Genomic DNA, 15,108 nt, shown 5'->3' with positions numbered 1-15,108 from the left:
TGCCAAAGCTCCATCCCCAAAACACTGAGGATGTTTTGCGCAACTGTAATGTAATGAATGCATTTCAAATTATCATCCCTCACACTACTCATAACTGTAAAAAATTGATCACATTAATGTTACTGATTATTAACAATGTATACTGGCCGCAACTGAATTTCAACTGATTTGATGTCCTGGTCCAAGCAGGTCTCCCAGCAAGCCATTGGCCAGGAAGTTGGTGGGCGGGACTGACTGGGAGTCGGTCAGCAGGAACAGCCTATCAGACGAGAGACTGGAAACCCAGAGCCTGCCCACTCGCTCGCCGCCTGGGACACCTAATCAGTGAGTCCACGCTGCAGGGTTTCATACCAGGTTGAGGTTCACCTCCGCTACGCTTCAGGCAATTGTGGCAATGGAAATACAGATGAAGTCTTATTTACAGCAAACACATTTCACAGATTTTAAGTGTTTGATCCTTTCAGTTAAAAAGGAAGCAAACTGTAGTTCTGAAGTATCTGCAGATCAAAATGTTTATTTATTTTTCTAGAAAAATAACATATTTTCATGGGTAAGAGACAGTAGTCTGGTTGCTATTATTAGGATACCTGCTCTGAAAAGGTTTCCTCTCTGGTCTGCAAAAAGGGAGTAATTTCAGGACTTTATTGGTAATGTTTCCTTGAGCAAGGTCTCTTATTTATCTCAAAATAATCAAGAAGACATAATCTCACATCTATTTCCTGGTCCTGGTCCAATCCTGTCGTTTACAATGTAGATTTAATTAGCAACATTGATCAGGTATTGTTTGAAATCTACTGATACTGACGCTGGTGTGATGTCCGTTTCAGGACATTAGCTGGACAATATTTGGCCATACAAGAATGCTAATGAAATACTAAATAAAATGCAATATGACAAAATCAGAACCTGTCTGACAAAAACGTATTATCAAAATAAGTGTTTGGTTCTGTGCATTCACTGGATGCCACCTTCAGAGGATCTCAGTGTCGGGTCGTCTTTCCAGCCCTTTTTAACATTCTGCGTCTTATGTGTCTTTGGCAGAAACTCGCTGTTTGTACAAGAGGGCACGCGACTCCGCCCGTCATCTGTCGGACACCTGGTCGATCATGTGATCCACGCTTCACCCAGCCTGCCCGTTTTCTCCTCCTCCAATCACAAGTCGGCATCGTCCACGCAGGCCAACAGCATCAGCCTGGACTCGACACCGTAAGTCTTGCAGCTGCCGGACGGTTAATAACATTCAGATTTTTCTGAGGCAAGCCAATTCGCTACCATTTTCATCTTTCCATCCGTTTTTTTCCCACCCTTTTCTTCCCCTGCATTCTTGTTTTTGAAGCACATCACGCCCACTTTCCATAAAGCCCTCTCTATTTGGGAAAAACCAACATCTAACTTGGTTGCAGGGCAGCTCTGTATATTTGTCTCTTAAAATCACTGCCTCATAAATAAAACACCCCTCCAAAGCAGCCACCCTTTAATTTTGAAGTAACATTTTACTCATCAGTGTTAGTGCCACACTGTCTGAGCGCATTGCTGAGTTGACGGGCTTTTAAATGTCTGTCTGTGGCTGCGGCTTCTCCAAGCAGTTTACACCCTCTCCCAGTGTCGCTTAGCCGGCCCCGTTGGAAAGACGGGTCCTTTGAAAAACAGCCTGTAAAAATGTGTTTATGGCGGGTAGCAGGGCGGAGGGGTTGTACTGTACAGCGGTGCTTGTCTGCTTGTCCTTATTGTGCTCACACACTTTGAAACATCTGGTGAATTCCTTGAACTAATGAAGCTCTACACTTATGTGTCAGATCCTGAACGTCTCTGAATTAAACTAAAGTATTTATTAACTGGAGTTTAGGGAAGGGAAACAAGGGAAGGAATGAGGCATGGATCTATAATGCACACATGCTCTAGACCCGTCTGGACTGGCCTGTACTTGTGTATGGCATGCGTCCTCTGTTGACACAGCGTGTGTGTGTGTGTGTGTGTGTGTGTGTGTGTGTGTGTGTGTGTGTGTGTGTGTGTGTGTGTGTGTGTGTGTGTGTGTGTGTGTGTGTGTGTGTGTGTGTGTGTGTGTGTGTGTGTGTGTGTGTGTGTGTGTGTGTGTGTGTGTGTGTGTGTGTGTGTGTGTGTGTGAGAGTGTGAGTCTGTGTCTGTCTGTCTGTCTGTCTGTCTGTCTGTCTGTCTGTCTGTCTGTGTCTGTGTGTGTCTGTGTGTGTGTGTGTGTGTGTGTTGAATATCTGCAGTAACCTAGACATATCCATCCACACATCCACGCAGTAGAATCTTTAACAAGGCAACATTGTTTGGTTCTGAATTAATCAGTGAGTCTTTCAGGGATAATAAGTTGTTATTATGGGTGCGACAGAACTCATGCACATGTGCCTACGCAGATGTGTGATAATTTTAAACTTTGAGCGTTGAAAGGAAGTAAGTTGAAATTAAAACAGATGCTGATGATGTTGGGTATCAACACTCAAACAGTAAAAAATGAGACGGATGCATGCAGTGAGTAAGCACTCTGATACTAATCATGTGAAAGCAGCTTAAGCATTGGCTGCATTCACCAGAGCTCATACAGTAGGTCTTACTGAGAGAGCCCGGAGTGTTGACACAGAGAGACTCAACACACACCATTTGACCTTGTTACATATTTTTCTTTTGACAAATGCAAAAATACAGTAAATACTGTTGCAGATTGGAAGCAGAGCTAACTGTCAGTTTTATGAGAATATTTGATAAAAGATAATAAAAAATAACTTACTTCCTCAAAAAGATGGAATATGTGTTCAAATACTTTTTTTCAAGAACATTAATGACCACAGGGAATTTACACCAGTGTAGACTTGTTCACCCTGTGTCACTACAGACATTTTTGATATAATTATACTAAAAATAAAGGTTTGATTTTGGCGACCCTGGAATGACAACATCTGTCAGTCTCTGACGGCATGTGACAAAGTCATGATTACTACATGATTTACTTAATCCCCCGAACCCTCAGGATGACCTTGTCTTCCTATTCTTAGAACCTACAGCAGTTGATGCAGACAATACACAAACACTGCTAAACCAACCAGAACTTATCTCAGCCCAACCCAGCTCATTCTTTATCCGTCATTGTTTCTGACGAAGCCTTGAATATTCACTGGGGTAGTTGAGGTATGAGTAGCAGGAAAAGACTTTTATCATGAGCGAAACAGAAGAACTGTGCAATAGTCCTTTGCCTGGAAACTCTGATCGGAGCTTTGATCAAATGTTTCCGTCTTATCAACGCCACACCGTCTCTAGAGGGTCACTGAGTGCTCAGGTACTGAAAGAGATCGTCCGATTTGTGTGATTAATTTTTCACATCTAACAATGGGTTCGCACGAGGTCTCTGCAGAAAAATGGCAGTATTATACACTCAGTACACTACTGAGAGATACAGTTTTTGCCTTCAGCATTTAGTCTCTTAGAAACAAACATAGTCTGCGAATGATTTATTGTAGAAAACCTGCAGTTTAATGTGCGGTTGCTGCTGCTCTGTGAGAGTATGCATGCACGCACGCACAGACACACACACATACACACACACATAAATTAATATGTGTTTGAGGCATTGAACTATAATGCACACTTGCTATAAGCCTGGACTGGTCTGTACTTGTGTATGGCATGTATCCTCTGTTGACACAGCAGGTCTCTCTCTCTCTCTCTCTCTCTCTCTCTCTCTCTCTCTCTCTCTCTCTCTCTCTCTCTCTCTCTCTCTCTCTCTCTCTCTCTCTCTCTCTCTCTCTCTCTCTCTCTCTCTCTCTCTCTCTCTCTCTCTCTCTCTCTCTCTCTCTCTCTCTCTCTCTCTCTCTCTCTCTCTCTCTCTCTCTCTCTGTGTGTGTGTGTGTGTGTGTGTGTGTGTGTGTGTGTGTGTGTGTGTGTGTGTGTGTGTGTGTGTGTGTGTGTGTGTGTGTGTGTGTGTGTGTGTGTGTGTGTGTGTGTGTGTGTGTGTGGTGATAGAACATATAGAACATCTCTCAGTTTAAAATCAGAATGGTTAAGTAATTGTACAGTGGTAGTTCTGCCGCCTACACTTGCATACACACATACATACACACACACACACACACACACACATGCACGCAATCAAACACATGCCAAGTTGTTAGCTCATCAGTTGTTAAAGAGCCAAAAGATGAACACACACGTTATTAGTGTTATTTTACTGAGTCATGATGGATCATTTTTTTAAAACATCACATTTCATGATTCTGTGATGTGTATAATACTATCTCAATGACCAGTGAGGAACTTTCACTTTTTAAACAAATTTACTAAACTTAACATTCGGCTCGTTAGTTGCTGGTCTTTCCAGCAACGTTTCTGTCAGTGTCTTGACAAATTCCTTTAAAATGTCCTATGTGACAATGATAACAATTCAAGATGTTGTTAAACTATGAACTGCATTCAGCTTTATTGCACAAAAATGTTTCACCATGACTTTGGGATGTAAGTGATAATTTAACTCAGCTGTTGACATGATATCTTGACTTCGCACTGAAGTATACATAAAGTGGATTATTGACAATAGAATACATCCATGTCTTAGTTTTGTTGGCTCCAGTTGCCTCCCTTGCCAGCCCCATTGTGATGTGTACTTATCAGATTTGGTCCCAGTTTGGATTATATTTTGGTTTTGGTGGAGGGATCAATTCTAAATCTTCTATGAAATAATACAAAACACGTAGATTAGATTCTGCCTTTTTTTTGGGTGAGTCAGGCATCCCTAATCTTGAAGATTCATGTTCACTTTGCAATCATATTTTCAGGTCATTCACTTTGTTCTGGCCCATAATCCAAATTTTCCAAATGTTCCTCCAACATTTTCCTCCAATTAAAACTACATTGGAATCTGCTCTGTGTCCCACATAACCCGTAACCCTTGTGCGCACACACACACACACACACACACTGTAATTTTCTGTTTTTAGCTGTGTGGAGTGAAAATGATCTGTTTAGCAAATCAGGGCATATAACAGCGATGGCTTGTAAAACGCAGTGTCTTCATTTCCTTGACACTGTCACGGAACAAAAAGGTACAATTCTACAATGTATGCAACCCAGTATTTAATTGCTGCTTGTAGTGATCAGTATTTGGTTACAATGTGATAGAAGGAAAACTACAAAAAACACATGTTTTTTGTCATATTTGGTGTGAATGAGGTTTAAATCTCCTTACTGCAGGGCCTTGGCTAAGTTGTGGTGAGGTATGAGGATCCTTACTTCACTCGTCTGCGTCGTGTTGAGGATGAGAGTGAGGATGTGCAGTCTTTACCCTGCGCTCTGCCCTCCTGCTGAGAGCCTGACCTGGTTTTGACCCGAAACAAATGGCTAGTCATTTCACATTGTGTGTGTGTGTGTGTGTGTGTGTGTGTGTGTGTCTGTGTGTGTGTGTGTCTGTGTGTGTGTGTGTGTGTGTGTGTGTGTGTGTGTGTGTGTGTGTGTGTGTGTGTGTGTGTGTGTGTGTGTGTGTGTGTGTGTGTGTGTGTGTGTGTGTGTGTGTGTGTGTGTGTGTGTGTGTGTGTGCTTAAGACACAAAGTGGCACCAGCAGCAGCCGCCAAAACAAAGGCAATGCTCTTTGACTGGTGATCCCACCCCTAAGGAGTGCCTACACACACACACGCATGCACATGCACACACACACACACACACACACACACACACACACACACACACACACACAATGTGAAATGACTAGCCTTACCCCCCCAGAGAGCGAGAGCCATGATGCTGTTGAAAGCATTACCTGACTGACCGTGTTGTTCCACCATCCACACTGACTGCCTTTTATTGTCTGGATGATGGGGGGTGGGGGGTGTTTTCCTTCCTTTTGCAGCCCTTTTATTGAGGTTAATGCATTGTGACTAACACAGTGCTATTAAGCCTCACTGTCTCTTGCAATCTCTTACTCCCCTTTATGTGTTTTTCTCTCTGTGTGTGTCTCCGTCTCGTTCTTTCAAAGCCCACCCCCTTAACAAACAGGAAGGCCTTCAGCTGGACCATTAGTCTCGTCTGCGTCTGTACCCGTGTGTTTTGTGGCATCGGTTTGTTTTCCACCGTCTCCGTTGCGGCCGCTCAGCAGCAAGTTTGGATTGCACTGACTGTGCTGTGTTCTGCAAAGGGTGCAGGTGTAATCATGGAAAACGGCGATGCATAAGAAACATATCGACACGTGGCAAAAATAAGTAATTTCAGTTGAACCAAACATTACATTACATTTCAGTCGTTTAGCTGACACTTTTGTCCAAAGCGACTTACATCAAGTGCGTTCAACCGTGAAGATATTACCAGACAAAGTGCAAGAATCATGCAAGTATATAAAAATGTATCAAATAGGCAAAACAGCTTCAAGTGCTCCCTTTTTTTCCCTTCTTTTTCTCCCCTGTTTTAATGAATGATCGACTAACGTGCAGTGTGAACAGGTAAACTCTTTCCTCCCTCGCTTTTCTTTTCTTTCCGATTCCATTTATCTGACCCTGACACTGTCTTTCTCTACCTCCCTCTGTCTCTTGGCATCCTCAGGTCTCCCGAGGGGTTGGACGGCCAGCCTCCAGCTCTGCCTCCCAAGCAGCTGAGCAGGAAGACCTTGAGCCAGATCATCCAGGCCCACTCTCAACAGAGCCTGCTGGACAACCACCTCAATGAGATGTACGACGTCCCCGTCAACGCTGACAAGACCACGGTCAGTGTGGCGACACAAGACGCAGATGCTCAAAACAGAATGGTCATTACATTATTCCATATCAACATTTACGCCAATTACGCCAATAAAAGATAATTTTTCAATTTAAAAAACACAGTATTTTCTTGTTTGGCTCATATAATAGGACCCTGCCCTTTGAAGCTTTGAATGTTACTGTGAGATTATTGATGAATTGCTTTGGTTTTGTCTTCTTATTAGTTATAACCAAACAAAAACGGACAAACGCAATTAGGAATTTAATAAATATCTGATTCATCTGAGCCTGAACGATCAACATTACAGTATAACAGCTGGACTGTGAGAAAGGTTTTCCTCTTGGAGGTCTTTCTCGTACATCTCCTCCCTGAATGAGGGTTCTCATAATACTGAATTCACAGAGAGAATCGTCACCCCAGTCTCCAGCTGTTAAAAAAGAGCTCTTTTGTCTCTTTTAGCTCATTGTTTTGATTCTAAATCCCACACATTTACTGTGTGGTGGAAGTAGCTGTCATCCATCCCTCCCATAGCAAGCCAAACCTACTCTACCTGCCTAAAAAGGCAAGTAAATCTTGGCTCTACACTCGTCAAGTGGTCAGCACCGTGACTGCAATGTGATGCAATGTTGTAAAATGTGTCCACTGGATGTGAAATTATGTAGTTTGTTCTAATAAAACAGTATTAACTGGTGGATTTACAGCTGTTAACTTCTGCCCACTTGTGGCCATGAAGAAATTATTGAATCTCTTCATCCCAATATGACATTGTAAATGTATAGTAGAGGACGTTCCAACCAAAAGCTAAGTTACTTGTTTGTAACAGTGGAATATGGGCAATTTTGTCGTTCACCAGTTTGTCAAGTATGTAATATTAGAGCTGCAGTCGCCAGTCTGTCTTTATGCCAAGGCAGGATGATGTGCGAGAAGGTAGGATGTGAATTTGATGTGTTCAACTGTGTTCTTGCAGCTGAATGGAGTCGTCCCTCATGACAATTTGGTCCTGATCAAGATGAGACCTGATGAACACGGACGATTCGGCTTCAACGTGAAGGTGAGATATGATGCAAGTTACCTCCAACTACCTCCGCCGAGGAGGTTGTGTTTTCATTGCCGTTCGTCTGCCCGAGAGAAGGATTACTTAAAAAAAACAAAACAAAAATCAACCAATATGCCGGATGGGTGGGGCATGACCCAAGGAAGAACCCATTCAATTTGGGAGCAGATTAGAATAAAAGGGAAGATCCAGGGATTTAGTTTTTCCTGACATTCTTGAACATGGCAAGAGTTCTGTGCTCTCCAAGTGCCCTCCCTGTTAAAATTCTGTTTACAGTCTTTCTATCTTTGCGGTTCCTTGGACCACCTTTCCATCCAACTTTCCTTTTAACATTCTTCTTTTTTGTATTCCAAGTTGTGAAAACCTTTGCTCTTTGCCACAAATCGTCTATATCATCCAGACGTTTTACCTGATATTAACTCCTCCCTAAAAAAAAAAAAAGGACATTTCACTCTTTAACATCTGTGTTTCTGTGTCTCCAGGGTGGAGCTGACCAGAAGATGCCTATCATCGTGTCCAGAGTAGCTCCCGGAACGTCGGTAGGCTAACAACCACCTCACACGAGTCGGAATGAGCGAATACAGTCCCTCTCCTACTCCTTTGTTACACTCACTTCTCCCAAGAGCGGTTTGCCCATGAACCGGAAGGTCCATGGTTTGATCCCCAGATCATTCCGTATGGGTGGCGAAGTGTCTTTGGGCAGAACATTTAACCTTAACTTGCTCCTTCGGTGTATGAATGGTATATGAAAGAAAAAACGGTGTAAATAGAAGCGCTGTATGAATGTGTGTGTGTGTGCATGTGCTTGTGCGTGTGTATGTGTGTGCGTGCGTGTGCTTTGGTCAGTCGAGATGACTAGAAAAGAGCTGTATAAATACAGTCAATATACCATTTTACTTATGATGAGTAATAGCACAAACAGCTTCACAGGTAACCTCAATCTGAACAATTTTGTATCTGAAGACATTGGAAGCCTTTTCTTTTTTACTAAACACTTGTTGCTAAACTATATAAGTTTCAGGAAAACAAAAAATGACGTACTTTCATTCATCTCACGTCCAGTCGTGTCTCTTCCTCTTCTTCTTGCTCTCCGACTTCCTCCTCGCTCTCAGGCGGACCTGTGCGTGCCGCGCCTCAACGAGGGCGACCAGGTGGTCCTGATCAACGGGCGGGACATCTCTGACCACACCCACGACCAGGTGGTCATGTTCATCAAGGCCAGCTGTGAGAGCCACTCTGGGGAGCTCATCCTATTGGTCAGGCCAAACGGTGAGTTGTTCCCATTGGTCATAGCTGCTGTGCAATGTGGTATTAATTATTATTATTTCATTTTCTGAAAGCTTCGGGGGTCATGAGTCCCGCCGTGTTTCGCTGACGTTGTCAGAAATGGCAGAGGCCTTGCTAGTTATTTTTTTGATGGATGACAAGTTAAAACAAAATGGCTTTATGTTTAATACATAATCGTATAATGCGTCAGAGGAATGTGTCGATGTTCCCTACAGCCTCACTTTTTCCCTCTGTCTTCATGCATTTGCATTTTCTGCATTACGTCACCTGCCTGCCAGCTTCCTAATTTGTTAGCCTCATGTTGTTGTTGCTAGAGTGTCTCTCTTAACCTCTTGAAGAGGCTCTGTGAACACAACTTCCCATGTCATAACCACAAGCTCACAAGTTCCATTTGAAAGCAGCATAACATACATCTTACTTGAATTGTTTACGTAATTATTATACAGAAATCCACAACGTGTGTGGTCAGCCATGTCCACCATTATCTACATTTCCTTTATCAACATTTCTTGACCTTTTAACCCCATTGTACAGTCTTCCTCAACAGATTATTGGGTGTGGCTATTCAGTAATACCTCATTTCTATGTTAGAAGTAGTTTGTGTTTTAATTCCGTGATGCATTAATCTCCACTTTGTGAACACGTGAGTCATACAAGTGTAACATACAGACAGCCGGTGCAACCCACTAGTGAAGATCAACAACTACTCGTCTGATCCCAAGCTTCGGTTCTGCTTCTGGTTTACTATGTGCTGCTCAGTCTCACTTTTTATGATTGCAAATGAGATTCTATGAAGTTGTACACTTTACTCGCTCAGACGTCTCAGTTACAGTATATGCACGCACCATGTAGGAAGATGGGCAAAGCGTTTCGTTTCACCAGCATTAGCAAAAGCGGGGAGGGGAGCTTCCAAAGATGATGAAACATGGAAATTCTTGGTATTTTAACTGGGTCAAAGAGGGATTTGTGCATTCTATCCTGTATTACATCAAAACAAATATACGAATTGGATCAATGAATGACTGAAAATCCACATAATTTGATTTGACTGTTATAGGCACATATATACAACATATAGACACAGACATATTTGAGCATAGATGAACTATGTATTCCTGTGGTGCAGTGCTCAGATTTCTCGCCGTTCTTAATCGTTGATGTTTTTTTCTGTACATACTGTACATACTTAAAGATAAATCCACTCCCCTGAGGCCTCAGCTTGCATAAACAGTTGTGTGTGTGTGTGTGTGTGTGTGTGTGTGTGTGTGTGTGTGTGTGTGTGTGTGTGTGTGTGTGTGTGTGTGTGTGTGTGTGTGTGTGTGTGTGTGTGTGTGTGTGTGTGTGTGTGTGTGTGTGTGTGTGTGTGTGTGTGTGTGTGTGTGTGTGTGTGTGTGCAACCTGTGACATATTTCTTCCCCTTCCCTTTCAGCCATCTACGATGTGGTGGAGGAGAAGGCGGACTCGGAGCCAGATTTTCAGTACATCCCTGAGAAGTCCCCTCAGGACCCCACCCAGCTAGACCAGCATGCTTTGAGGGACTCTATGGTAGCACTGAAGGAAGGCCTGATCAGCGGAGGCATACTGGCCCAGTTCGATGTGAGGGGAAACAATACAGAAATCAGTTCACAAAGGCTAAGAGGGCTCCATGATTATGTGCTCATTCCGACACACACACTTTACATACTTGTGGAATTGCAGGTGTGACTCTTGTAGTTTTTGATTGATTACTGGCGGCTTACTTTAAGTACTTTACTTCCTCCACATTCCAAAATCCTCCTTTCCGTTATCATCAGCACTTCACAGCTTCCTGCTTAAGTCCGGTGCTATTAGCGCAGAGGAATGTTAAATACAAACACACTCTCACACACACACACACACACACACACACACATATCAATTTGCAAAGGTCAGTAGACACAGTAGTTCATTTACTCACACAAAAAAAACCCCGGTGGTTTCAGGTGTGTTTGTGAAGTATTTTCAGAAATGACATGAACAAAGTGTGCTTATTGATCTCCTTTGTTCCTTTTTCTCACAGCAACTGTACAGGAAGAGGCCGGGGATGACCATGCTGTGTGCCAAATTACCTCAGAACGTTTCCAAAAATCGCTACAGAGACATCTCTCCTTGTACGTGGCCGCATGCTGTTGTCCTTTTCTGTTGTTGTGTGTGTGTTTTTAAAAACTGTACGTGCCAACAGTAAACGTTTTGTTCTCCCCATCACACGCTCTCTCCTCTCCACCTGTTTTCCTCTTGCACTGATTTTCTCTGGTTATGTTTTTGTGTGAAATGTTCTCTCTCCTTTATCTCCTTCTGTCTGTAATTTCATCCCTATTTTCTTTCTCCTCCTCTCGCCGATAGACGATGCCACGCGGGTGATTCTGAAAGGCACAGATGACTACATCAATGCAAATTACATCAATGTGAGTTTTATCCTTCTTCACTTTTCTCTGTCATCTTTTCATCAGTATCTCTGCGTTTTGCTCATTTGAGGCACGGTGGGTGGTCCATTTTGCTAACCATCAGAACAGGTGTTAAGCCACTGTGGTGGCCTTTTACTGGTGGAGGAATAAACCATATTGGCTTTACAAGCAAGTGACTTTTATCTGTCTGTGTAAGTAATGTCTTTTGGGGAGTTGGTCTGCCGGTCTCTGCCCTTTTATGGCTGGACTCAGCCGGGAGGAAGCCTTCACACACAGAGTCGAAGGCGGATTGGAAAATAATGATATGAAATAAAAGACATTTGTTCTAACAGGCAGCATCAATGATAGATTGTAGTTAAATCCTTGTTTATTTGTGTGGTTTAAATAATGATCACAGTGAGCATGAACGACGCCAACCCCCGCAGCTCGCTGGTTTAATCAGCCCTCAATGTCCACTAATTAATTTTCTCATCACTCTTATTTGTTTATTAGATAAAATACTTTCTTTCATTGTTGCAGTTATACAAGTTGGAAATTTGACTTTTTTAAGGCCTTTTTTTGTAAGTGTAACTGAAAATTTACAGCAGTGCTCCTAAGAGGTTGAAACAAGATGCAAAATAATAAATCACTCACTGTTTACATTATGTGGTGGCATTCCATTCAGACTTGAGTGTTAGGATGTTGTTATAAGGTCTGACCCCTGTAAGTGACTCTGAGGTGTATTCAAACAGGAGATAACTGCTGTCTGACATGTTCAAGTGTTCAAAAGGGTATTTATTTATTTTTTCGGCCAAGGTTAAAGTGTTTGTACATTTGTTTTAGAAAAACAGCGAGAACGCTGAGCTCTCTGCACTGATGAGAACACAAAGATGAATAGGATAAAGAAGTTGAAGATCAGGAATCTTCCACTGCAATGCCTCTGTATCCTAATCTCTTTGTCTCTCTTTTGGTAGATGGAGATTCCAGCCTCCAGTCTGATAAACCGCTACATAGCATGCCAGGGCCCGCTGCCCAACACCTGCCCAGACTTCTGGCAAATGACATGGGAACAGGGTTCATCCATGGTTGTCATGCTGACCACGCAGGTCGAGAGGGGGCGGGTATGTACAGTTCAACATTTATTTCAAAAACCCCCCAAAAAAGACTGGAATCATATATATCAAGTGCAGTATGTCATTTCTAAATAATCCATCGTAAAATGATAAAAAAGCCTACAATGTACACGTGACATTGCTGGATGCAATGTACACAGAGGATATTCTACCCTGGACAGCACAGTTGCAGAGCAGCGCTCCATGTGTCAAATGATGCGTTTGGGCACTTTATTAAGTTAAGGTCTTCCTAGTTTTGGGTGGTGCACAGAGCACATTATACAATCAATGTAGTTACAACCATACAACACAGAAAGAAAAAAAGAAGACTCGGGAGTGTAAGAATATGCTTTGCATGGCGCCTACAGGCTAGTGGCGCAAGTAAAACGCGTTTCCTATGTAGGCAGTATCTGCTCTGTCAGACACGTGTGAGACGGACGACGCAGCTGAAACCTCTGGTGACACCAGGGATAGTGCTGTATCTGTTTGAATTTAGCTCTCCTGATACAAACCAGGCTTTTTATTCCAGTATGTGGAAATCCCAAATCTGATTCTGTTGTTGAGATACAGTCAACTGGCTTTTGCTAAATTGATCATGATTCATCTGATACACAAGCTCACTGTGGAAAAGATGCATCGATTATATTTCAATCATCAAACTTGGTGTGGCATTGACTAGTTTTAGAATGATCACCCATATCACTGGAATTTTTTCGTGATACCAGATGCACTGAATACATTGTATATGCTATAAATGTGGGTATTATAAGTGTAACAGCAAAGAAAAGATGGCTGACTGACGAGTTAAAGAGATTTACTCTGCAGCAAACCCTGACCTCTAATGTCTGCGCCGAGTATAACGGTGGTGACCCGCTGAGGGAATTGGATGTCGGAGTGGTAAAACGGGAAATCCTTTGTCTGTGTTTAAAGGTCAAGTGTCACCAGTACTGGCCCAACCCAGACAGCGCCACCACCTACGGGAACTTCACAGTCACGTGCCACAACGAAGAGGGCAACTCTGCCTTCCTGGTCCGAGAGATGACCCTCACGCACACGCAGGTAACCGCGCGCACGCAGTCATCGACATCTACAATAATAATGTCAAAAGGAGGACTAAAAAAAATAAATCCGGAAAGAAAAGCTAGGGCCAGAAGAGGAGGACAAGCGTCAAGGGAGGAAGGGCAGTCGAGTCAAAGCCAGACAGATGAGGCAGTAAGAGGGCAAGTGCTGATGATGACCAGAGCTGGTTAGAGACAAAGGTGAAGGACTTTGAGGGCCCAATCAAAAAAGAGGCACAGGAGTCTCGGGGAGGATGAGCCGCTGGTGGGCCTCTGAGGAGGTGGGTTGCCATGGTGACCAGTGTGGGCTGTTCTTTTTCTGGCTCCCGCTGCCGCATGCGGGCCACGTATTTTGGATCCGGTTGCCATGGCAACCCAACCACCCCAGTCAGTCAGTCACACTGCCGAAATGGAGCGCGAGTGAAAAAGCAGAGGAGAGTGTGGAACAAGGACCGTTTTAAAGAAACAGAAATGCCGAGTGTAAGTTCAACACGTCATGTTGAACTTTCATGTTGCGTCCCTCTAAACTGATGGCTTTTATCTGTTCATGGATGCAGCTTAGTTTATAACAGCATGTAACATGTCATCTACCATGACAGTTTTAAGGGTTTTTTTCTTTACTGCAGTCAGTGTCAAATGTTCCTGCTGCTGCTGCTTTGCCTCATCATTTCCTGCTCGTCTTGTTTTTTCCTGATTACTTCCCCCTGTGTTGTCCTTGTGTCATGACCTTTGAAGTATATGGCTGTAGGAGGAGGCAATTAGCATTCTTCTCTGCCTGTGATTGTTGCTACGGAGATAGATGCGTTACCATGGCAATGCAGCGAGGCAGCATATAGAAAACGGGGGCTTTGAGTCGCACGAGAAACAATGGTCAGTAGTTGTTTTTCCGCTGTGGGAAGTGTGTGTGTGTGTGTGTGTCTGTGCATGTGTGCGTGTGTGCGTGTGTGAGGTTGGAATATTGCTGACCTTTTTTTTGCTCATTCAGTGCACATTATCTTGCTACAGTCATCCTAGAGCTTGTCACAGATTTTAAGAATTAATCACAAGAGGAAGTGTGTCTTAGTCTATTTATAGTACTATCGCAGATATTTCAAAAATGACATTTTGTCGCAAAGCTACAGAAAAACATCATCAACGTTGTCTGGTGTTGGATGAAACGGGAAGCAAGCAGCGTGATTCACCAAGTGGTCCGGTGGAGTGGAAAGAATCAAACCGCTGGTTGTTATTCACACGTCCTGTTTCATAACACGGTTAAAGGCCATAATTACACCGATGGGGTGCAGTGCAGTCTCCCCCCACAAGACACAGAGCTCAATGGAACATGCCTGGAGGTCGCCCACATGAAATGCAACAACCTGTTTTGGGTCGAGTATGAGCGATATGTGAGAATAAGCAATTCTTTTGTATGCTTTGGTTCGGACTGAGGTGAAAGTGAATACCTTTTAATTGTTTCCAAGGCCTTGGGGGAAGCAGAAGATGAAAATATATCTTAATT

General features: G+C 43.2%; 1 protein-coding gene across 4 annotated transcripts in view; it reads left to right on the top strand.

Moving 5' to 3' along the window:
- ptpn4a (protein tyrosine phosphatase non-receptor type 4a) overlaps window positions 1-15,108 on the top strand; it is a 69,610-nt gene that overhangs the window by 50,083 nt on the left and 4,419 nt on the right. Inside the window, exons 14-24 of one of the 4 annotated variants that reach the window (XM_035651631.2) lie at window positions 190-324; window positions 1,042-1,206; window positions 6,545-6,746; window positions 7,668-7,751; window positions 8,237-8,293; window positions 8,867-9,023; window positions 10,471-10,637; window positions 11,080-11,170; window positions 11,403-11,464; window positions 12,418-12,564; window positions 13,486-13,614. In XM_035651631.2, coding sequence (XP_035507524.2) covers window positions 190-324; window positions 1,042-1,206; window positions 6,545-6,746; window positions 7,668-7,751; window positions 8,237-8,293; window positions 8,867-9,023; window positions 10,471-10,637; window positions 11,080-11,170; window positions 11,403-11,464; window positions 12,418-12,564; window positions 13,486-13,614 — 1,396 coding nt within the window. Of the gene's footprint in view, window positions 1-186; window positions 325-1,041; window positions 1,207-6,544; window positions 6,747-7,667; window positions 7,752-8,236; window positions 8,294-8,866; window positions 9,024-10,470; window positions 10,638-11,079; window positions 11,171-11,402; window positions 11,465-12,417; window positions 12,565-13,485; window positions 13,615-15,108 lie in introns of all 4 variants that reach the window. The other 3 variants (XM_035651632.2, XM_035651630.2, XM_035651633.2) reach the window with 3 other exon arrangements.

This window comes from Scophthalmus maximus, chromosome 14 (assembly GCF_022379125.1).
Source record: "Scophthalmus maximus strain ysfricsl-2021 chromosome 14, ASM2237912v1, whole genome shotgun sequence".
Lineage (NCBI taxonomy): Eukaryota > Metazoa > Chordata > Actinopteri > Pleuronectiformes > Scophthalmidae > Scophthalmus > Scophthalmus maximus.
The sequence above is the reverse complement of the archived record's forward strand: the minus strand, read 5'-3'. Positions and strand labels throughout refer to the sequence as shown.